This window comes from Larus michahellis, chromosome 5 (assembly GCF_964199755.1).
Source record: "Larus michahellis chromosome 5, bLarMic1.1, whole genome shotgun sequence".
Taxonomy (NCBI): Eukaryota; Metazoa; Chordata; class Aves; order Charadriiformes; family Laridae; genus Larus; species Larus michahellis.
In genome coordinates, this window is record NC_133900.1 from 23,306,760 (window position 1) to 23,331,561 (window position 24,802).

The 24,802-nt window shown below is 36.6% G+C and overlaps 1 protein-coding gene across 15 annotated transcripts in view; it reads right to left on the minus strand.

The window, feature by feature from the left end:
* The window catches only part of BLTP1 (bridge-like lipid transfer protein family member 1), a 114,511-nt gene that overhangs the window by 85,218 nt on the left and 4,491 nt on the right, over nt 1–24,802 (minus strand). For all 15 annotated transcript variants that reach the window (XM_074589119.1, XM_074589120.1, XM_074589130.1 and 12 more), the window contains exons 2-12: nt 20,953–21,082; nt 17,200–17,316; nt 15,171–15,249; nt 14,436–14,500; nt 10,676–10,862; nt 9,389–9,470; nt 8,537–8,730; nt 4,699–4,778; nt 3,304–3,454; nt 1,262–1,418; nt 440–518 (exon numbers count right to left, since the gene is read on the minus strand). In XM_074589119.1, the coding sequence (XP_074445220.1) occupies nt 440–518; nt 1,262–1,418; nt 3,304–3,454; nt 4,699–4,778; nt 8,537–8,730; nt 9,389–9,470; nt 10,676–10,862; nt 14,436–14,500; nt 15,171–15,249; nt 17,200–17,316; nt 20,953–21,082 (1,321 nt within the window). The remainder of the gene's footprint in view (nt 1–439; nt 519–1,261; nt 1,419–3,303; nt 3,455–4,698; nt 4,779–8,536; nt 8,731–9,388; nt 9,471–10,675; nt 10,863–14,435; nt 14,501–15,170; nt 15,250–17,199; nt 17,317–20,952; nt 21,083–24,802) is intronic.

A 24,802-nucleotide genomic window follows, 5' to 3' on the forward strand; every position in this document is an offset into this window, starting at 1 on the left:
TACCCATAACTTTATAATATTTATCTCCACTTCACCTTGGATTTTGGCATTTATTTTGTTTAAATAAACTATTATATTAATTTTCATAATGCATTTCTCAGCATGATTCAACTACTACACTAATCCTAGATTTGAGTTGACAACGTATCTGTAATCTGCTTCAATACACACACAGTTAAATGACACACCATCTAGTAGTTAAGGAATTTGTGTTTCCTAATCCAAACAATACATGGAGGTAACTTAACTACTTAAATACGTACATGCTTTAATATCTTGCAATGAAATGTACAAGGAAATACTTTTTGTTCCTTTACATAAGAATATACATTTCATAGTCACAAAAGAAAAACACTACAAGACATTCACACACATAGAAATTAAGATAATCGTTCAGGAAAAACATTAGGAAAACAACTTAAGCTTAGCCTTAACTCACCATTTTCACCTACTGTCATGGGAATATTTATTTCCAGATATGATCCTGCACCGACGTTTACATGAACAGCATTAGTTTCCTGTATTGCAAGAAAGAAAAAAGTCCAAACATTATTTCTAGGATCGCCACATCAACCAGTGTACTTTATGCCTCTGGCTATCACTATCCACACCCTGATTAAGGCACTGGATGGAAGAAGTCTTTCTAGCATTCGGAAAAATTACTAATGAACTATCTATGTGCAATGATACTAAATAACACCATTTTTAGGCTTAACATGTTGCCTTAGTTCCACTAATAGAAACAGAGTAAGAGGGCAGATGAATGTATATTTTTAATGCTACATTTTCTAACCCTTTCAGTCACAAAATAAGAGCAGCAACAGGGGAAAAAAAAAATCCAACCCCCTACACATACACATCTTTTGTTCCCTTCACTTTCATCCCTCTAGTAATATTAGATATTCATCCAATATCAGAAGAAATTATCTTTTCATCATGGTGAGCTTCATAGTAATGAAAGACTGCATAGGAAACATCCAGATCTTGAATTCCCAAAACTGCAGAAGCTGGCATGGGTTAAGATGTTGCTTTAAGGCTTGAAAGAAACTTAAAATAAGCCAACAAATATTAATACCTCTCAGCCAATATTACTCTTTGAAGGGTTTACCCATAATTATGGAAGACTAAAACAAAAATCTCCTAGCTTTTAAAATCGTAGTTCTGTAATAAAAATCTGAGACAAGTAAAAATACACAGAACCATAAAGCACAGTGTAATTAAAGTAGACAAGTCAGTTTCTAGGTAAGTTTTCATTATTTACCCTATTTTTGGTAAAAAGCAAATCAATGGTGGCATCTGCAATAATATTCATCCGCAGTTCAAAAGCAAGGATCTGTCTTGGTTTCCCAGGCTGAGCAATTTCTGAGACTTTCATAACTTGGTAGTCTGGTGGGAAGAAAAACTTCCACAAGCAATCCCTAGTGAGGAAGAAAAAAAAAGGAGTTGTTTTTATTCACAGAAGAAATACATATGTATTTATACATATTTATGCATCTGTTTGGTTCGCTTAATTATTTTGCAGTTAGCTGAGTAGTTAGACAACCACTGGATGTGATAAGAAAGAATCTTCAAGTCTTCATCGTGGGTGCCTTCCAACTCATTACTGAAATCTCCCAAAGTTTCAATGACAAGAAGTGACTTTTGGATAACAGCCATAAACAGACAGACCATAAGTGATTTAGAACAAAAATATTTTAATTCAGATGGCAAACAAGCTATGCTTTTCTTCTTATTCCTAATTTTTCGTTTACAAATCTGCTACAAAAACATAGTAGGAAGTAATCTGTTTATGCTTCAGTTTGTGCATAGATAATTGATGGAATGCCCAGAAATAAACAAAATACAAAACTTTAGGATCTCAGAATGGGAGTGAAATGAAGCCTACATTTCTGCAGACTTGTATCTGAACATACAACTACGTGAAAGGAAAGCCACAGCAATGAAGCCCAGACAGCACAGCTTATTAGATCTCAGGGGGGTGGAAGTAAGTCTTTAAGAGGGGGAGCAGTTTCCTGCACCCAGCACCTGACCACTCTAGCAGCTTAAAAGTTCTTTTTTTTTTTTTTTTTTTAAAAAAAAAAGCCAAAAAAACCCCAACAACAAAACCCTCACAAACACCACACAGCACACACTGTCAAAAGTATGGGGAAACCCAAGATCTTATTGTATGGTGTATTAAAGATCAGTATTTGTCGAAGCCCTTATATGAATCGAGAGTACAAAGTCCATAGAACTCCCACAGATCTGTGCTTCTAAAACATTCAGGCACGTTCCAAAATTCTATTTTCCATCCATGCCACGATGCGAAAGTGTTCCCAGGTATGTATCTATAAACTCTATGGATGCTGCACAGGCACCAAACTGCCTTCTGTTTAGCCAGTTAGAATTATAAAAAGCATACCATCACAGAGCAAGCTTTCTCGGTGGTGTTAAAAATATCATTAATGATTCACTGACTTCCTGCTCCCACCAAAGCACTGTTCTAGAAACTGGCATTTTCTCTTAAATTCTCTAAGACACTGTCATTTTCTCTTAAATTCTCTAAGACACTGTCATATCTAATGACTACTCTTTGGTCTGCCATCCTCACGCTTCTAAGAGACAGTTAATAATAATAGATTCACAGGAGAATTAATGGAGGCCAAAAGAAGTATCAATCTGTAATTAATAGGGGAAAAGAGGGAAAGTACTGGTTATGTCATTTTTACTTAATAGACCTTTACTCTCCAAACAATCCTATTGTCTCCACCAGAAACTCATGCACAAAACATCGAGGGCTAAGTAAAGAATAGTGGTAGAGGTCTGGCCCAATATTTTGTCACTAAAATACCTAGATAATAAATACTTTGGAGACCACATCAAGCGATTGATTCTCCTAAGCAGGGATAAATGATTCCCCCCTCATTATTTTCATAGCCAGACTTGTACTTCCATAAATTTTTCTCATCAATGCACAGTGTATTCTCATCCATAAGCTAAGAGGAGCTTGAATCTAAAAGTAATCGTTAGGTATGTAACACGTGATAAATAGTAAAACGACTTCGCTCACAAAAATATAGGGACATAATTTATTAATTTAATACTAAAAAATCACTGAGTGATCCTAACTTTGTAAGCCCAACAAGATAAACAACAATGAATTTACTAATACTAAACCATTGTGACGGGACTCTTTTCCAGATTGCCTAGTCTAGCCCATACAAATTAAAAGTCTGAGCAGTCACACACTGGAAACTTTAGAATGTTTTCTCAATAATAATAGGTGTTAAAGATTAAAGCTGAAGACATAAATCATGATAATACCTCTGCCTATCAGCCCAAGGTCCATAGTTGAAGTCTGTTCCCTTTCCACAAACAATGTCCAAACCCCAACACGGTGGCAGATCCTGTAATTTGCTGTCTTCGTTGTTTGCTTCTCCATCATTACTTTCCTCCGTCTCCTCTGGTACAAGACCTATATTACAGAATATAATAAACGGATTATTAAAGGAAGCTGCTTCAAATTAGCAGGAAAAACGTTTCCTAAGCACAAGACAATTCAAGTGTCCTGATGTCAGTTTTATTTGAGACCGCTACGTTACATGAATATCAAGCCACAATTCAATGCAGAATTCCAGGGGAAGGGCAAGAATACGACCAAAAATCCTCAGGATTTTCTGAAGCACTGCTCACTAGTATCAGTGAAATACTGACATACACAACAGTGTTATCTCTTAAGTATGCTTTTTTCATACATGTATGTAAGTATGCTTTTTTTTTCATACATCTGCATTCACTTACGAATCCTGCTTACAAACCAAGTTTTGAAACAAATAAGATTAAGTTAAAATAATTTCTACAGACAACGCAGACAAATAAAAAGGAAGACTTACTACAGTAGACCCAGAGTTACTAGCAAAAATTCAAGCAGTCACTCAGCAACGATCCAAAATTTCTACCTATCCTATACCTGTATACATCATGATCGAACATGTTACCTTTGTTCAAGATTCAGGCAATACCTTAAGTGGAGTCAGAGCAAAAGCTTCTGCAAACTGAAAAAACTCCAGCAAAATTAAGTGGTAATACGCTGGATTTAAAGTGCAAAAGACAGACACCACAATATTCAGATATCCATGCACCAAATAAACTTCCCAAAAACCCCAGTAGGTATTGACTATAAATTGTTCCCACTCTTGAAGTACTTTTGGAAACCTACATCGTTTAAGTTTACAGCTTAAAACAGAACTTGTTTCAAAAACAAGTATGAAGAGTAATTGCTTCCATGTTGCATATAGACTTACAGAAGGCACTGCTGGCAGAGTACCTACATCTATATAACACTACTCACTGTTAAAAAAAAGTTTGTTGTACATGTACAGTTTTTCATCTATGAAGTTCCCCAGGTCTCTTACATGAAAGGGTCTAGAAGTCGACAACAAACATTAAAGAGAATGCAGCTCAAAATTTCACTCCCTTCTAAATTTACTCTCCCATTTGTTTCAGTGGAATTTTTTTTTCATTTGCAGAAAAATAACTTATGAACTTATAAGCGTACTTATGAATGCTTTTATGGGCTCCAAAACATTACACTAACTCTTTCAGCATAGAAATTTTTCAGCATAAAAAAAGAATTTGCTTAGCAAGTCCAGACAATTAAATAAAAAAAATAGCCTTCAAACCCATTAAAATTTTATTTTTGTATTGAACAGAAGGTACCTGGTTCATCCATATAGTAATAGATATCAACATCATTGGACTGCATTACAACAAAACCCTCCCCCATCAGCCTCGGTGGCCTGTAATGGAAAAGAGTGCAAAGATAAAGATTAAAAAGCAATACACTAAAGTTAATCTTCATGAATTGAAGTAATTTTAAATGCAACACATTAAGCAAAATGGAAGAGATTACATAAGTCAGGCTCACTTGTATCTTGTAAGTAGTACACATTTAACCACTGAATCATCAATAAAACTGCTATCTGCATCAAGCAAGCCAACAGTGGAGATAAAATGTATGTGGTACCTGACCAGGAAGATTTTTCGGGCAAGACTCAAGTTTGATGTGATCCCATGACACCAGCTCCATGTGTCTGTGCTGGTCTTGCCAACAGCCTGGCTGCAGGCTATCTACAAGAGCCACAGGCTACCTTAGCTACCAGGCATTGGTCTCCTCATGTTACCAGAAGGGCAAACAGAACGGACAGAAGTGCCCGAGCCACACCACAGTCTGTCCAAATGCAGCTGTTTGTGAGCTAAATTTGAAGTGCAGGTTGTAACTTCCATCCTCTCTTTCCTTCCCTATCATGCTGTGATTCCTGGTCTATCTCCTACCTAGGACTAAACGAGCTTCTGAAAATAAACACTGTGAATATTCAAGTCTATCTGGTCTCAAGTCTCCTATCAAAAAGGCAACTATCATATTGCTAGGTTATGTCTACTCTGATTTGCAAAAAATACTTGATCATTACGTTATAATTATTATTATTATTATTATTACATAAAGTAATTTAAATGTTTGGTTAACTCAAGCATGAAGATACCACGTTCCTCTCCACAAAGACATTTCTCAGGTATCATAAACCACAACCAACTATAAAAGTTTTACTTTCGGTGTTTCTTTCCATCAAGAGTTCCTTTCTCCTTGTCCTATATTGCTTCTTCTAATTGTTTTCTTACTAAAATAGCACTCTAAACCAAAGGGACAAGACATCTTCAGTAATTAGACCATTAGTTAAAAAAAAAAAAAAAAGAGAAAAAAAAAAGGCTCTTCTTCCTTAATAACATTCCCCTCAATATAAAAGGATCTAAGTGATGAAACTAATACGTGAAACACTTCTCCTAACACTACTATATTGCTATATTAGAATCCCTTTCTTACAGTGTTACCACATGTTAATTTACATAATATTACATTTTATAGTAATAATATTATTATAATGCAAAAATTCTATTTTTACTGCAAAAGACATTTTTGCCACTTTTCAGCCACTTTTCTAAATTTCCACCTCGTAAAAAAAAAGAATAAAAGAAAATTCCAATGCCAGAAATACAGAGTCCAGGAGCATGAAACACATTGCCCATTTTACTACAGCTCAAATTCAGGAAAGCTTGGAAAATACGTAAGACAGCAGATGATGATTCCATGTACTGCCAAAAAGCAACAAAGCAGTAATATTAAAATCAATTTTATTTTGAGAGTAACGACAGCAGTCAAAGATGAAATACTTTCTATTCACTCCCAATTTTCCAATTATTTCTGTTTTCTGCCCAAAACTGAATCTCCCCAGTGAGATGCAAATAGAGCAAGACGTGAAAAAAAATTGTTTAGTGATTCAGGAATAGAAGTGGGAAGGAAAGCATTTAGAGATATATAAATAGTAGTTCATGGGAAAAGCTCAGTTTATTCTGCCCACACTCCTCAATAGGCACACACAGGTCAGCAAGACTGGGAAGCACACCATGGCACAGCAGCACGAGTTATAAATTATTCTTAACAGGGACAAATTCTACAATCAGTGTTCACTGTACAGCCATGCGAAAAAAAAAGACGACAGTACCGCTTCTTTTTGCTGTATTCTCAGCTTAAAGTGCACATGAAACTACCTCTGCAGGAAGTGGGAGAGGAAGGTACCTAATGAGGCTGCCTAACCCACCCTCAGGAGGAATAATTACATCTTGCCGGACTTAGCTGATGGAGGTGATAGAACCTTAGAAACCTCACCACAGACCATTTGCAAAAACAAATTAGATAACGGTAATGAATGATAATGAGATCACCATCACCGTTAAAAAGTATTTCCTAGTATCTATCCTAAACTTCCACGTTGAGCCTGCTGACTTAGTCACTGCTCTGCAAACTTGCTCTGCTTTGATCTGCTTTTCCTAGCACAACTTTTTTCTTTTTCCCTTGGGTTTTGGAGGATTTATTTGCAAAAAGTGATGGAGGCGTTAAGATATCTGTTTGTAATATAATATGACAGTTTTCAAGGTGGGTTTTTGATGTTTGTATCGATTAGTCAGTCTGTTATAAATTTCACCAAGTCACTTAGCTGTTTTTTGTACGCGCATTGCCTGCGGGAATTTCTGAAAGTTAAGACAACCAGCTTAAATTTTAAGCCAAAGAAGCATAAGAGGGCAGGCTCTAAAGATTCAAACATTCCCGTTTCCAGTGAACTGGGTCATCTGTTGAACCTATCCCATAAATTAGGGCACGTTTTCTGCACACATGCCATCCTTCAGCCATCAGGAGCTGCAGGGACGGTAACAGCATGAAAAGAAAATACTTAGCGGAAGCAGGGGAAAAAGCTAATAGTTTGAGTATCTTAATCCTATTTTGTTTTAATCTTGTTTGTTTTCAATATTAGTTGGAGAAATTTCCTTTGTCGTCATGTTGGAAGAGTAAGATTCTGTACACATCCACAGAATGTTCTTTGAAAACATATAAAGGCGTATTATGGACGCCAGTATTTGGCTGATACAAAGCCAATTAAGGTACAGTCAAATGATGTACAGTTTACTTCCAAACATCATAACTCATTCTCTGGATATTGTTGCTTAGGAGGTATAAAATAGATATAATCATTTTACATCAACTCATAGGTGCCATTGTTCAAGGATAGTATACACTATTTATTTTTTGTTGAGCAAATAATGCCTGTGAAAGACTTTGAAATTTAGCATTTTTGTCCAAATTAACTGTTGAACATATAACATTGTAAGCATTAAATAAGATACTACAGAAAATTATGGCTATGATGTCCATACTGTATCAATCAGGAATGTTAACATAGTATGCACATAAATGTCTTGCTAGTTAAAGTATAATAAAATAAGAGTTCTAGTGTCAAATCACTTCATGCAAGCACTCTTTCTTTTGTTTGACTTACTACCTTTCAGTTTGTTAAAGCTGCATAACCCCGCTTATGCGGAATACACAGGGGTAAAAGGATCAGTGATCTGTCTTCAAGAGATAACATGATTTCTCCTAGAGCAAGCACTGTGCAGCTTTTGACCATTTTTAAAAGATATTTTCCAAACCACATACGAGTCAGCTCTACAGAAGTCACCACCTTAAACCTTGCATTTATCCCAGGAATTTAGTGCTGTCAATGTCTGCGTACAGCTATAATACCTGAGTGAAGGAAAATAAAAGTTGAATGCAGGATGCCCCATCCCTGGAAATATTCAAGGCCAGGTTGGACGGGGCTCTGAGCAACCTGATCTACTGGAAGATGCCCCTGTCCATGGCAGGGGGGGTTGGACTAGATGACCTTTAAATGTCCCTTCCAAGTCAAAGTTTTCTATGACTTTTTGATTAATCATATTGCAGAACAAATACACACACACAAAAAAAATCTACAAAGAGATAGAAAGACAGTACTTTTCTTCATAAATAAAATAGTTTCAAAGATCTAACTTTTAAAACCTTCAGAGCGGTAAAAATGCCAACTGTCTAAATGCACTAAGAAAAATAAAGTCACAGAAACACAACCAACATTCTTTTACTCACTTTCTTAAAATAAATAATATGGAAACAAAAATACCCAGAACTTACTCATCATTTTGAAGACCAACATATCTTGGACTTGGAACCAGCATGACTCTAACATTTTCCAATTTTCCTTTCACAATGTGCATAAACTGATCAAGGTGGCTCGAAGGTGGTTTTGTGGTGTATGTCAAAAAAGCATCATCAAAGTTAATACAAAGTGTTTGTGGCTGATAATGATTCCCAAATGCCAAGCGACCCTAAATCAAAAAGAAAACAATTATTCATTATACACTGCTCTTTTATATATATATATAAGAAAATATATAAAATTTACCTATAATAATGCAGCTTAACCAGCAATCTGAAATAAAGATCATAGACAAAAATCCTAGCCACATTCTGTGCATATCTAAAAATACTACCTGGTACACTAAACTCTCAATATTCTATCTCATATCACCTCAGTAACAGGTTTCCTGTTTTTTTTGGGAGGCAACATTAACTTTTAAGGAACATGTTCAAATATCCCTATTAAAAGATGCAGGGAAGAAAAGAAAAAAGAAGGAAAAAAAAACCCCAAACACCTGTCAAAAACCCAACACACCACACATTGTGCAACACCCATTACTTAGCTTAATTATTTGGTGATACTCTTGAAAGTATTACAATTCTAAGACACAAGTATTCCCCACAACAGAGAAAAAAACCCATGTGTTCCATCAGCACCAGCAGGATTTGTGACTGTGTCAGACTGTGTCACGGGAGTGCTGGTCGTGTCATTTTAAAACTCTTTTAAAGCATGAAGGAGAACAAAAAAATAATAATCAAAAAGTATGTACAAGAAAAATGAATGGCAAGCCTGATTTTTAAACATATGCTGCTAAATATTTTCATTAACAGGGTCTTTTCACTTACCGTGCTCACATTGACTTTAATGACTGGAATAAGTGATCTCCACGAAGAAGAAGGGTCTTGAGATTCTGTTTTCACTTTAACACTACAGGAAAGAATGGGTTTTATTATTTTATCTTTTCTGCAAAAGAACTAACCAACCTTTTCTTCTGGAGGTCTTCAGTGCACAGATCTCAGGGAACACTCCTTCCCACAAGGGTGCCTCCTCTAAAGGACGTGCTAGCAGACTACTGCAGGCTCCTCCAGAGCCTGGAAGAAGAGCAGGAACCATATGCAGCTAGACTTTGGGTGCTGGTATACTGAGCTGACACAGGTAGAAAACAAGCGAGCCATGTTTAACACAGAGCAACAGTTCTTAAATAGTTCAATAAATCTTCCTCAGTGGAACTTGGTCTGTTCTAAATATTCCTATTTACGTGTGGGATTTTTCATTTCCCAAGACATGTCCTCCTCAAAGGCAGAAGTCCTTCCTGCATCGGTCAATAAAGGTGTAAAATGAAAACATGAAGAGCCTGGCTTGGAGGCACAGCCCTTCTCCAAACTCCAGACTGCCACAGCATCCTGCAGCTGCCCACTATCTGTAATTCAATAACAAGTACTGGCTTGGCCAGCACCAGTGGAAGAACTCAAGTCTCATTAGATCTTCTCTGCTCCTGCCAATAAATCAGTCCAGTGCAATTCTGCCCAAAGAGAGGCTTATTATTGAACATCCGACTCCATTACGCATAAGCCATGTAGAAGAACTTCTTATAGACCCTGCACCATCTTTTCTGGGGTACCCCCAAAAAAAATAAAATCAGAAAAGATAGTTTGTGTAGCTAGACACAAACACACACCCCTAAAAAAGACAACTTGTGAAATCAGCCCAAGCTTAAAGCTCAAAAACCAAGTAAGTCCTCCCAAACACCATATAGATCCTCACATTTTGCCTGTATAATGTCCTGAGCAGCTATTATTTCTACTGAGCAATACCATTATTATTCTGCAAGCATAATCCTCTTCAACACACACTCCCTTTCCACAGCGTGCTTCAAATAGATTTTTCAACCTGTCTCTGATCATTAAACAAGGAGGGTTTGGTTTGTTTGGTTGTGATTTTTTAATTATTATGGTAGGAAGTCTGAGGAAAGGAAAAAGATTTAGACTGTCAGGCTTGTCAGTGCAATTTCCCTCTCAGCTGTGCTTCAACCATTTGGCCTCCAGAGCATATGTTAACAAAACATTACCCAATTAGTTCAGCACTTTGCAGAACAAAGCATTGACAAAATAGCAAAATGAATAATAATTTACCTTTCAAGATTGGTATGTGTTCTCTGCCTCCCGTTTACTTGTGCTTTTTCATCATCTTTCTTTGCTGGAATTATTGTGGGATCCAAGCCAAATAGTTCTTGAAGTTGTCCATAAAGCTCAGAACGGTTGTACACATGGAATTCAAAGTCATTCACCATAATATACAGTCGTGTTTCTGCCTTTGGATCTAAACAAATAGTAGGAAAAGACTTATTAATTCTATTCTAACAATTCCTTGCAATATTTACAGTTTTTCAAATATGCAGATTTTGCAAAAACAATCTACACAGTAGTGAACAGCTGAAGTACATATTAAAAAGCAATAAAACACTCCACAAAATAATTACACCTTTCCAAGCAAATCAGTAAAACTTGGCAAATAAGACAGTTGCGTCCAAAACACAAAACCCAAAAGGCATTTCACCCTTAGGTCACAATCCAAAAATAAATCTAGACAGGAGCTGCAAAAAATGGTAAGTGAGGTTTATTTAGTCTCATATTTAAAAACAAACAAAGAAAAATCCCTCTTGATGTACAGCACAGAAGCCCCGGTGCCAACTTCTGCTTTTTAGCACAGATATCGGTACTTGAGACTGATTCAATCTCAAAAACCAAATGGTTTTCTAGCCAAGTTGTGTGGTACAGCAGGCCTCAGCTGAGAAAGAGATTTCTTTTACAGAGAAACAGAAAACATTAATAGGCAGAAACTAACAAGAAGTACACTCATTTTGCACAATCGGTCAACATTTTCACAAATTTAAAATTTTAACTGCAATATCAGCTTGACTCTCTGATCCTTAAAAACTAGTTTAACATCTGCTGATCGCATACAGAGCTGTTTGTGACATACTTTGACATACTTTCGCCTTAGATAGTATGACCTAATTATGTAGTTAATGCGAGGAAAAAGCTCACACAGTTTCCCCCTAATTACCCAGTTGAAAGAGTGCCCATTACACGTTCACTCAAGAGACCTGTGCTGCTCTAAAACCTGATCTGGTCTTTCTAAGTCAAAGAGACTTTAGGAAGCTGAAGCATCAACGGTTATTACAGCAGTCCCCAGTCTGTAACTCAGGGGGTACAAACTGAAGGCAACATTTCCCACAGACACTAGAAATTAAAAAAATCAGAGCAAACACTGCTGCTGTTGTGATCAGGGTCAAGAGAAGAAATGCAGCTGCCCAAGAATCACAGTTTAAAGACAGCTGCTTTATTAAATGCACCCTCTTTGCTAACAAACTCATCTGTCTCCCGATGTTACACATCTATACAATGCCCCGTCCCAACAATAGCAACCCACCTTTTACCCCTCACACCTAAATTGCCAGAAATTTCCGTATCATTATAAAAAAAAAAAAAAGTATAATAAATCTCCAGAAAGCACTGACATCACAGTTTTCTTGAACAGGAGACAGAGAAAAGTTAATGAGCCAGTTTCAGTTCCTTCCTGTTTTCATAAAAGCACTATCAAATCCATTCGTTGGTAATGTTAACTTGCATCAATAACATATAGGCAAAGGATGACATGGACAAAGATTAGGATACACAATTGTTCACCTGGGAGATTTCAGTATCATCAAGAACACAAATAAATGTAATTTTTCAATTCCTGGAGGAAAGCATTAGACATTATTAACTAAATTAAATCATATGTAGTAATTCATTTATTCAAAGGGGATTTAAAGAGACAACTATCTCTTTTTCCTAATAACAAAAATAAGATTTGACCTCCACACACCAATTTGGTTGCCTGACACTTTTAGAAAAGAAAAAAAAAAAGATAAGGAAAGCAAAAAGCACATCTGAATGTCATATAGTTAAATGATTCAAAGAGGCATATATGTAGGTCATGTAAAAGTAACTAACAGACTGATAGGAAAACACTGAAGTTTTATCAAAGTTTGTTGGAATACAGGTGACTAATGCAGATGAGATTTTGACATTTGCTTCCTAGAGAATTTAATCAAGATGTATTATCTATTTATTATTATTCAAATGTTTGTACCACACCTACCCAAACAATTCAACATAAACATACGCACTAAATAAAACCTAACAGAACATGAAACAAGTCACTCCTGACAATAAAAAGTAGAGGAACTGATTCCCAAAATGGTATTCCCCCTTCAAGCAGTAGTACCTCACAGACCACACTATGTGGTTTCACAACATGAAAATTGATAATCTGCTGTGGCCCCTAAACCAAGACATTTGGGTGTGCCTTATTCCCAACATAATGCTCCAACTTTTGTTCCTAAACCACTTTCATTTCTCAAGTATGTACAAAACCTACTCTCAAGTTCCAGTACAGTTTATCTTAACACTCAAAGCAGGAAGACAACCCACATACTTGGCTTTTTCTATGAAGTTCTTGCAACATTGGTATGACATGCCTAGGACAAACAAGTAATTATTTAAGAGAGTATTTTATTCACATTACTTGGTTGTCAGACCTATACACCTCTGACCTCCTTGGTTACTTGGATTATTTGTCCACTAATTCTGCAGTCTTAAATGTCAGCAGAAATGGTTAAAGCCTTGCGATACTGCCAAGCAAAAATACCACCACAAAAGACAGACACAACTATCTTTATTGCATTAAGTTCAATTCATTTTTTCATTCTGTGAGCCACCAGAGAAATATGTTTTAACTAGCAGATGAAGAAAATTCTATGAAAACCTGTTGGACAATAACCTGTGGTTGGAAAAATCTAATTAACTCTAAGACTAGGTTCCACTTCTTGAATTAGTCTTCTTACAGTATAAAAAACTTGAGTTGTGTCCTGTCACCTTAGAAGCTTAGTAATGCCTCAATAAAAAGAAGGGAGCGACTCTTCCTAATTCATATCACTATATTGAAAGGTGTCTCGTATTTACCTGCGTAACACATATGCAGTACTCCTGCCACTGTTGAGTTGGTACTGACGAAGCAAGAGCTGTACAAGCTTGCTGACAAGTCTAAGAGGCTTCACGCCAAAGGACACTTTCCAAAGGGGAGATGAGAAAAAAAAAGCCCTCCAAAGTTCAATGACCTTCTCAATTAGTGCCCTTCTCAACTGTAGACAGTTGCCATTTCTGAACCTCCTTGAATTAGCAATGGAGTTGTGACGCTTCAAAAGTCAAGACAGACAGGACCTGAGACTCATTCAAGCAGACTCTAATCCTATAAATGACTAAGCACACATCACAAGGCTACTTATGTTTTCTACAACTGTTGTCTGCAGATACAATTAATCTCTTCCAGCCAATTTTAATCGCCCTTCTTCAGCCAGAGATAAGGAAGAAAAATAAATGAATTTTTCACTTCCCCATTTCTACAACCACAGATGTCATTCAAGACAAAGGGTTGTCAAGTACTATAGAACATCCCCTACCTTAACACTTTTGCTAAAATACTGACAGCCCAACACTAAACCTTGAAAAGTAAAATCACTTCCAGAACTTAAGAAGTCTCTATCATGGTTATAAACTTCAATACACGGTCAATTATGCTTAGACTACAGCTAATGAAGGCTACTATTAAGGTTAACGGTTTGTCTTAAGAAGGGTTCAAGTCCCTGATAATGTATCCCGTATTTATTTCATTGTGGTGTTCTAGTCACACAGATCAACCAGTTAAAAGAACCCATACCTTCTGATGGTTCAATGTACTTCAGGTACATATTAACAAATCACTCACACACATGCCATCGTGCAAAGGAAGTGTTTTTCTGTAGGCTACCTGTCAACTTAAACTTTGAAACCTTTTTGAGAAACGTACCATGCTGTTTCTGCTTAGGGTTGTACATCTTCCACCAGCGAAATATGATAAATCCATCTTGAATTCTAAATCAAATAAATTTGATAAAACAGAAGTTAAGTGAGTGATAATCCAAAATCCTATGTGCGGCTGCATGACACGTTGCCTTATGCAGCGCAGAGATTTGCAGTTGCAGCAGTGTACAAGCAATATTAAAGCACAAAGCATTACAGCATGAAGCATACACTATAACGTACAATTACTGCATTAGCTGAAATTTGCACAAAACCCCATATCCATTGTCTTCTCAAGACTTTCCAAATTTAACAGTAAGAATCAAAATTATAAACTATTCGCTAATGTGCGGTTCACAAAACAAATTATTCTCAATTCCAGTAAATAAATGCAAAACCATTGGCCAAAATGCATCTTCCAGACTTAAGAGCGGGAGCAAGACATTAATGAAAAAATAGTTCTCCTTCAAACTCTAAAGTGTTTTCTTTCACAAATATTAAGGAAAACTAGAATCTTATCCCGTACACACTTCCAATTTATAACGCTCAAACAGCAAATGAGCTAACAAGTATCTGAGAATGTCTAAATACTACTATCAAAGGAGTCGGTTTATTTTTAACATTTATATATATATTCATTGCTCATTTGTAAGGCAGTATTTTGATATGTTATTTAGACATATACATTTAACTGTATTTGAAATCGCTATTTAGAAGGGTGATTTCCCTTGGAAATTTGTACCTGATAGACATGTCTTCTGTGATGAAATAGATTTCGCGAACCATGACTTTTCCAGACAGCACAGAGAAGGAAAAGGAACCTAGTGTGAAAAAAAGTGTTTCTCAGACATTACTCTAAAGTTGTTGATGCTTTATTTTCTGAACAGGAAGAATATAGTATTCAATTGTCTGAAATGCATTTACTGGGTATCTTGAGTTTTCCCTTTGAAAAGACACTGACTTTCAGAAGAGAACGGAAGTCAGAGATTCAGAACATACAACACAAAAAGTACGCAACTCTAAAAGGTGCTGCATTTGGCACCACCCAAAAATGCAATCAACCCCTGAGAGACACTAGTCACTCAGGAACATTCAAGTGTCTTCCAAAGCTTACGAAAAGAGTTAGGAAAGCCATTTTGAACATTTATAGTATCACGCCTTTGTATGCAAGACCATAATTAGAGAAATAAAGATTCCTGACAAAATAATTTTTCAAGTTTTAAATGGCTATAATGTTTTCAGTCCAATTATTATGACAAATTGTGTTTACAGCAGGAAGGATTAATAAGCATGAAAAGACCAGCAGGTAATGCAATAGCCCATATTTTTCCTAAGGCTTTTCAGCTCGTCCACAGAAAGTTAAGTAAAATCTGATTTAAAAAAAAAAATTAAAAAAAAAAAATCAACATTAATCGATTGAAGCCAAGCTGTACATCATGGGATTTAATTAATGTTATGTTCTTCTTAGTGATTAAGTTTATAAAGAACACCATATATTTGGCCAGCTACGTCCAGCTGCCTTTACTTAATAGCAATTTCACAGAGACATTTTAATAAAAGCCTATAGATCAAGTGTAGCAGCCAATAAGTATTTCATCTATATTGCTGTTCAAAAAGCCGGATTTGAAGATGGCTTGGATTACAGCTCTTAAATTCTTGAGGACATAAGCAAATTATTGCAAGGGTCTCTTTGGCAGGCAAACATTGGTGGGACTTTTTGTTTTTAAGTTTTCACTACATTTATGATCAATAGTTGCAGAAAATGTCTAGAACTAAAGTCATAGTTACTCTGGGAAGCAAACAGAAGAAGTCACAGAAGAATAAATGAAAGAAAATTAAAAGTGCGATCAGAGTGGGGTTGTGGGATACAGCCCTCTGTGACTCAGCACCAGATATTTTTGAAATGTGGGTGAGCGCCCAAGTGATTTGTACTGACCTGTTTTATTCAAAAGTGTTTAAAAAAAAAAAAGTTAATGGATTTTGATGCAAATGTTCTAGCCAGTATAAATTCTACATAGCACAGTCCCAGTATGGTTCAGCCTGGAGCAGAGAAGGCTCCAGGGAGAGCTTATTGCAGCCTTTCCGTACCTACAGGGGGCCTATGGGGAAAGATGGGGACAAACTTTTTAGCAGGGCCTGTTCCGATAGAACAAGGGGTAATGGCTTTAAGCTAAAAGAGAGAACTTTAGACTAGATCTAAGGAAGAATTTTTTTACATGAGGGTGGTGAAACACTGGCACAGGTTGCCCAGAGAAGTGGTGGATGCCCCATCCATGAAAGCATTCAAGGTCAGGTTGGAGAGGACTCTGAGCAACCTGATTTAGTTGAAGATATCCCTGCTCGTTGCAGGGCTGTTGGACTAGATGGCTTTTAAAGGTCCCTTCCAACCCAAACTATTCTATGATTCCATGACACTAACCATTATGATTACAGAGCTTTGAAAAAGGGATAATGGAAAACATACAGATTTTAAGTACACAAAGTATACAGACTAAACAGAAAAAAGTAAACTCGACTTAAAATTAAAAAACTCATCAAGTGCACTTTAATATAAAATAACGAGAGACTTTAATGAAAAAGGGGGGGTGGTTTTCTTCTTACAACAAGAATCCTCCCCTAAAGCATGATATTGAACATCTTTTCTTCTTAAATTAAACCCATGCTGACCGTTTTCAAATTACTATAACAAAAGAACACTTCGAGTTTTTAGCAAATTGAGGTATAATAAAACGCAGTAGATAAACTGCAGCATTACAGTAATCAGAACTTACCAATATGGATGTAGCCATGTTTATATAATCTGTTAAGAACCAATGTTAAAATGAGTCCAATGTTCCGGGAATTATAATAAGTTAGGTAGATAATCCATCCACAAGACAATATTGTTGCTGTTGAAAGATTAAAATGAATTAGAATATTTTTTAAAGTACGCTGACCTAGATAAAAGTCTTACCTATTAAGACTACAAAGCACAACAGTGTTCTTCCAACTCTACAAAAAATAAAATTTGAGACTGATGGGACACTGTAATGGGAGTTTTCAGAGAGACGGTGTGAGAAGGGTGTGAAAAGATGGGGGGGGAAAGAAGGGGAAACAGGAAGTTCAGAAAAATATAGATTCTTCACCGCTTTTCCATTCCCCAATATAAATAAAACCTGTCCTCCAGAGGAACTGCAAGAGACACCACATATTTCATTACATCTCTTATCATTCAAGAAGTTAAATTTCATAGATCAAATCATAACAGTCATTACCCTACACAGTCATTTATTTCAAAACACCCAAAAAAACCAACACTACAAAAGTCATCCTACGTTCCTTCTCCAAACCGTGAACTGTAACTTAAATTTCTAGTCTTTCATATCTCAGCACAGGAAACAACATTATCACATCTGAAACCATTTCCTAAGTTGCTGTATCCTGAGAGAAATGTACCAGTCCTTGGGTCAACAGAAATCTGTCAACATGTTCAAGCATGGAATTTGATAGGAAAAAAAGGAAACAGCAATCCAATGAGAAACATGTTTTAAAAAAAAAAAAAAAAAAAGAAAAAAAAGAAAAAATTAGGTCTGCTAATCCCCAAAGTAAATTTTACTTTAGTTGATTAAGAACTAGTAACCTATTTCTAACTACAAGGGTTCTCAAAGCTTCCAGAAGGACAAACCCAAAAGGAACGGGACTGACAGGTAAAGGAGTAGTTCTAACTCCATTTACTGATAATTACCATTCAGTTTCATCCAAAGCGGAGTAGGAAAGAAAGCAATTTTTGTATTTGAGGTATCCCTACTCAGTATACTAACTGAACTTCGTAAAAGAAGTTTTTCATTTGTGCATACACTTCATGCTGAAAAACTCAGATTTATTGTGCCTTTTATGGGAAATCAAAAGTGCAGAAAGGCATACAAGTGATGCCTTCACTCTGCAGAGTTCAGATGTTTACTCAAAAAACTCCAAAACAAAACAAACAAACAACTCACAAAAAATTACAAAAACAACCTGTCTTTTTACTGCCTCTTAACTTTTTTGCAGTGGGATGCTTCACTGCTTTGTAACAACACCTGTGCTTTGTTGAAAGATGAGGAGAAGGTAGAAAAGAACGACTTGCATGACTTTGTCTTTTCCTTACTGAAAAATGGATCCAGTGTGACCAAAATTCAAGTAGCTCATACACTTGGGCAGGTAAGCTGCTTGACACATGAACCAAACCAAATCTGTGTGGGTGATTACACAGGAACAAGGTAGGGAGGGTCAAAGCTACATCCCAGGAAAAAAACTGCTCTTGGCACTCAATGAAGGCACACTCCAAGGACAGCATTTGCCTCCCCTCACTTTCAGATGAGTAAATTATTTACTGCTGGGCCACTATCAAAGTAGTGAGAAAGGTGGAGTGACTCACACCCAAAGGGTCTCATTCCAGCAATAAAAGTTAATTTGAGATTCAAGTTCAAGTACACCGTTAACTTCCAGATACCTAAAGCCAAGAAGGTACCCTTTTAAGGTAACATAGACTGAGAAAAATCAGCAATCTAGTGCAGTTTCCAGGCACTATGGTCCTAACCTGCTGCCTTTACCATCATTCTCATCTCTGCCACAAATTGTAGCCTTTTCTTTTCCCTCGCCAAATTTAGTCTCTGCTGTTAAGTGACAGATCTCATAAACTCTATTCATCTCATTATTATATTCTTGATTTTAAAAGCCTCTTCACTGAAACTACACTTCGGAAATTACATTTGGAAAGCTTCACTGTATGTGATTTTTAGAAAGGATTCCAGAATTGAGCAACAGCTCTTTGAGGTGCATGTTCATTTCTAGAATTCATAATTTCTTTTACTGGGATCAATAGTTAACTGCTTCAGGACTCAGAGGAAGAAACTGTTGATTGTCTTTTTTTATTCTCTTGTAACAGGATGCCATAGGTCAGCAGGTGAAAGTGAAGGAGCAATGGCTGGTTGAAACTGGGTCAGTTAATAAATATTACTTTAATATGTTTCTATCCAAACCTCGTAATAACAGGAGGCTACCCAGCTTCTTCTGTTGTGTCATTGGTTCTAGAATACCAAATGGTTTCTTGCACTTGAAGACATCAGCAGCTCTCCAAAACTGCATAACTGCATGTATGTCATTCTGCCCATAGAAAAAGGGGATGGACTATATTATTTCTTGAAGTTCCACCCACCCTTCTGTGAAACAGCAATTTTTAAGTTTAATATATTCAGGCAAATAAGAAAGATAAGCAAAGCTTTTGGTTTAAATAATAGCTGTTACATGGAATTGCTTATATCCTACATACTTTCCAAGTAGAATTACTAATAGTTTGCTCTAAGAATCCAGTGCAGAGAGGGAACACCAGAGAGAAAATTCTGCAGGCTGCAAACGGACACTTTTATTCTTTGGTAAAAGACCCGAACATCTCTAAGGCTCAAGTCAAAGCTTCCGGAGACAAATTTTTCAGATCTGTTCTGCACCTGTTCTGCATTTAACCACAAGCAACTATCAGCATGGTGACTTCCCTTATTTTCATCTTGATTATACTTAGAATTTTATGTTGAGTACAAACTTTCCATGTCAACATATTAAAAGCGAAATAAATTATACTCAGAAAGCACCTTTCGCTAATTTCCCAATGTTCTTTTCATTCAGTTTGGCCTACTGAAAAATAATTCCAGTACCTCAATAGCCAACAGACAAACTCTAACTTCCCAGAAGTCAAAAAATAAAGTTATTTTTCCTGTGATGCCCCTCACTCCAGGTCTAAGAATCAAGGCTGAAAAGCAGGTATTATCTACCTTTGGAAAAGTCCCAATTCATCACACACTTCTAGCACTCTCATCTGGACCTGAACACAGCTTAATTTTTATTTTGCTGTCCCTGACCCACCTGTTTGTAGACTTGGAAAATAAAAGTACCTACACACAAACATGAACAATAGCATACATGCTATAAAAAAATTAGCAAAACAGCCCATAACTGAGTACACGATGGTTTGGCTTAAAGGCTTATTGTGGCACACAATTTATTCTAGAAGTTATGTCATGAAACACAATAGTCTTTATATCACTATTCAAACTATACCATATTAAAGGGCAGATATGTACGTATTAGTATAACGAAGTTATTGTATCTGCCTGACATGTGCTACAATCCTTTATTATGGTATTACAGTTAATCACTAGCTTACTTTGGTGTTAGAAAATACTTATTTAATGAAAAGAAGTTCTTACTGAGTTATTTTGCAGAGTTGCAGCTATAGAACATCATCCTTAAGCACATTGGACTTACCTCCCAAGTGTTGCAGCACAATTAGTATTGGAAATAATTCTATATTTTCTCTTTCTGAATTACTTAAGTAGCATTGCCACACCTCACTAAACAGTTGTATGACGAATAAAAATCTATTTTTAATGTTTTGATGCAATTTGGTAAGAAATTTGATATTAGTATGCCAGTATTTAAAGAAGCATGTTTAAAAGTGCACACAAAAAAAACCCCAAACATTTAACCAAAACAGAACTGATTCACCTTACCTACTAATAGCCAAACAACATTGGAGTCATGTTCTGTTAGGAAGTCTTCCAACTGCGTGATACTTGGGACAAAACTATCATTTTTTCTTTGATCCATTGCTAAACTGTTTTTGCACCAGCACCTATAGAACTGCAAGCAAAAAAGACAACATCAGAACCAAAATGAGTAACAAGCACAATACAGTTTGGAGAAAATTGAGTATGTTAAATGATCTCTAGCAGTCTGTTTCACACAAATATGAATTTACTGGTTTTATTCCTTCAATAACATCTTCATGATTATCAACTCTTTCTTCTACTCTAGAGCTCCAGGAACACTCCCACTCATCTCTGCTGAAACACGCCTTCCTAAAACAGATTACAGATCAATAGAATGCCAGGATATGGTCTCCAAATTTGGTACCCTGAATGCCCTGTGCAGCTTATAACAGCAAATAAATTTATAAAACTGTTGTACCATAGAAGTAAGTCAAATGGTAACTAAACACACAAGTAATAACGAGTCTGTATTAAGCCTTCTAACATTCAAAAAATTAATATGAGATAATATGAGACTGAACCCTCTGCCCTCACGGAAGGAGAGGCTGAAGCAGACACTTTCAGGACCTATGGAAAATTCCCATAACCTCATAATCCACTGTGTCCATTAATTCTCTTCTTTAGGATGGATTTGCATCATCGTATAAAAAAGTGACTACACAGTGTCTCTGTTATAGAGAGCAGAAAACCAGCCCTTCTGATCTTACACACTTATTCAAACCACCTATAAATCATCTTGCAACTGGGTTATGTTAATTAAGTGTGATTAACAGGGAGTAGCTCAACTCAGTAACATATGTAATTATACAGCAGTATTTTATTTGTATTAGTTTCATTTTAAGTCTTCTCCCTTGGACGTTATCCGTGAAGCCTTCTTACAGGAAGATAAGCATTAATTCTGGGGGAGTTTTTTTGGTGCTTTTTTTAACACATTCCAGCTTCCGGCAACCTGTCTTCCTGTCAATATTCAACCCTCAAAAAAAAAAAAAAAAAAAAGAGTAGACTTTATTTCTTTTCTTTTTTTTTTTTTAAGACGTCTTCGATGCTCTCCATCAAGAGCTCTAGAACATAAAACTAAGTAACACTGGTAAGACCTTAGATTTTGAGCAGCATAACATCTTTGGAATAGTCAGTTTTAGAAGTGTTACTAATAAAACTAACAATTTATCCAGTTTCCAATTTTTCCTGTAATATCCATACGAAGGAGAAGTTGAAAAAAACCCGCCTTTAATGCGCTTGTTTCTTCCCTACACTTGGGCAAACACAGTACCATGAACTAAGAGCCTAAGTTTTGAACTAAAATACAAGTAGAGTCCCAAGAATAAGTGCTAACAGTTGGTTTGCTACCTCTTCTCTAAGAAGAAATAGAACGGGGAGGAAATACCATGAAAGCAATAAACAGAAACAAACAAAAAAACAACAAAAAAAAGCCTCAATGCCAAAACACCAGACATCGCTTCCAGCACTGATGATAAAGTAGCTACTAACTTTGCTCCCCTACAAAGAGGAATAATAAGCATCATATACACACATTTAAAAAAAAGAAGCCCATGTTTTAGAAGGGACATTATAACGGCAAATTAAATCACATAATGGCACTGTGATTTGCTTTAAGACATTCACAGTACCTTAATAAAAAACCCACATGTCAACTTGTATTATGAAGCAGATGATGCCTCTGCGGGCAGCCTCCAAGAGCCTTTAACCCGTGAACGACAGGGTAACAGGAGAAACCAAAATGAACACCCTCAGCATAAAGGAAGAAACAACTTGGGTTTTTTTCCCCCCCTTTCTTACCAAGAGGGTCATTATTTTGTGAGCAAGACCACCATGGAAGTGCTGTTAATTGGTGAGGACTGCCTATCACCTTAATGAACACCACCTCTATTTAATCCCTCAATAAAGCAACCTGTGGCTTTTTCCTAAAAAATTATCACCCAATGTTACTTGATACTGAGGCAGGACATTAAATATCATTGTGCTGTGAATAGGGCTGTGGCAAGACAACTCAGGCAAGTCATGGGATCTTGATAGTTACTTATGTAAATAAAGATCATCTTTTTTAAATAAAGACCATGATTTTTTGTCACCACTATCCATAAGCATAAATTGGTTATCCTTGGAAGTTTGCTGGAATAAATTGGCTATTTGCATGCAAATAAACAGGAATTCCTCATCAGTTATCATGTGTCAGTATGTCATTTTGGAACTCTGCAGCCGATCCTTTAACACCCTGCCCCACTGCCGGGCACCTTTCACCCTTCATCAAGTCACCTCAGGAAGAAGATGATGGCAATGAAAGTGTAACCACCCAGAAAGAGGCAGCAGCAACACCTGCACTAGATGTGGGGTCTCAGTATGAATCTCGAAGGAAGCAGGTGCTTAATCCATTTAGATTACCAAGGAATTTTGGCCATATGAATTAGCGTAATACAAAGGGGAATGCATGTAGACACTTAAGTAGTACACCTTGTTTGTAACGTCATTGTGCATTTATACAGCATGGAGGATGGAGAGGAAGGATCAGGATCATCATAATCGTTACGAGGAAGAGATGCAGTCTCTTCAGGACAGATATTAGCTACTTTCAGTAACCAGCACTTCTTTCTGTTGACAGTCCTGCACCCATCTGCCTTCGTCTTCCATGCCCTACATACTGTACCCATAGATTTAAATCGTGCATAGCTCCCAGCTGCCTGCACTCATCCACCCTCTGTTACATTTATTCCTACCGGCAAATTACTTTGCAATCAGACAAAATATTAACTGTTGCGCTCTCCAGGAGCACTGACCCCTACGTTGATGAACCTGTAATTTGCATTTATACTGCCACTCTATTCTTCTGAGGTAACAGTATACTTTCCAAAGCTTATTAGACAATGCTTGGAAGGATGAGACCAAAGTCTGGATGGGAAACTGATTCTTACCAGCCCTGATAATAGAGGAAAGAAAACACACCAAAAAGGAAGAGAAACCCAGAATTTTGTGTTTACCTCTCTGCACTTATTTATAGTATTTTCTCAAGGTCTCTGATATTTTGTGATGAGCTCAGTTAACACACTGGAACGTAGTGTGAAACTTAGCAGGTATTTTGGTTTATTTGCTTTCCCCCTCTGCTTTTTTTTTTTAAGCACATCTTTACTATTCAGTGTGTCACTTGTGGCTCTCATTTACCATGTAGCATATTAATACATACAAAATGTATTAGCTTTCTCCTGGGAGGAGGACATGAGAAGAGGAGGATTCTGTAGCACTGAAGTGTCAGAATCCCACTACACATATTTATCTTTGCAGCAGTCCTTTAAGTGGTTATGTAGTCTTCTTTCTGCAAATGAGATATCTGAAGCAAGGAGAGATAAAGGCCAAATTCTTTATTTATGATGCTCAAACTGAAATACTTGGGGCCTGCTTTTCAGGTTGTACATGTTTAGAGCACTTAGTGTGTTCAAAGCAGACAGTGGACTGGCTTGAAGATGTGAGGGTTCGATATTGCTGTAGATTTCCTCCTCCTGGGCAGACAGGCTTGCTGTATAGCAGAAACACACACTCACAGACACTTTTAAAAAATTTTTTTAATTACTTGTGCCACATGTTAATCCATTTTTCTCAGTACTAAGAGGATGCAAGTGATGTTACAATCCTGCAGGGATGCGCTTCATTTCCAGGCCGCTTCCAGTACTCCAAACTCGATCCAGTTTTCACAGCAAATACTCTATCCCTAAAAAGCCAAATACTCAAAAGCAGTGGCTTCAAATCTTTAGAAACACATTTCAATGGAATCAAATAGGTAAACTAGTTTTAACCTCAGCCT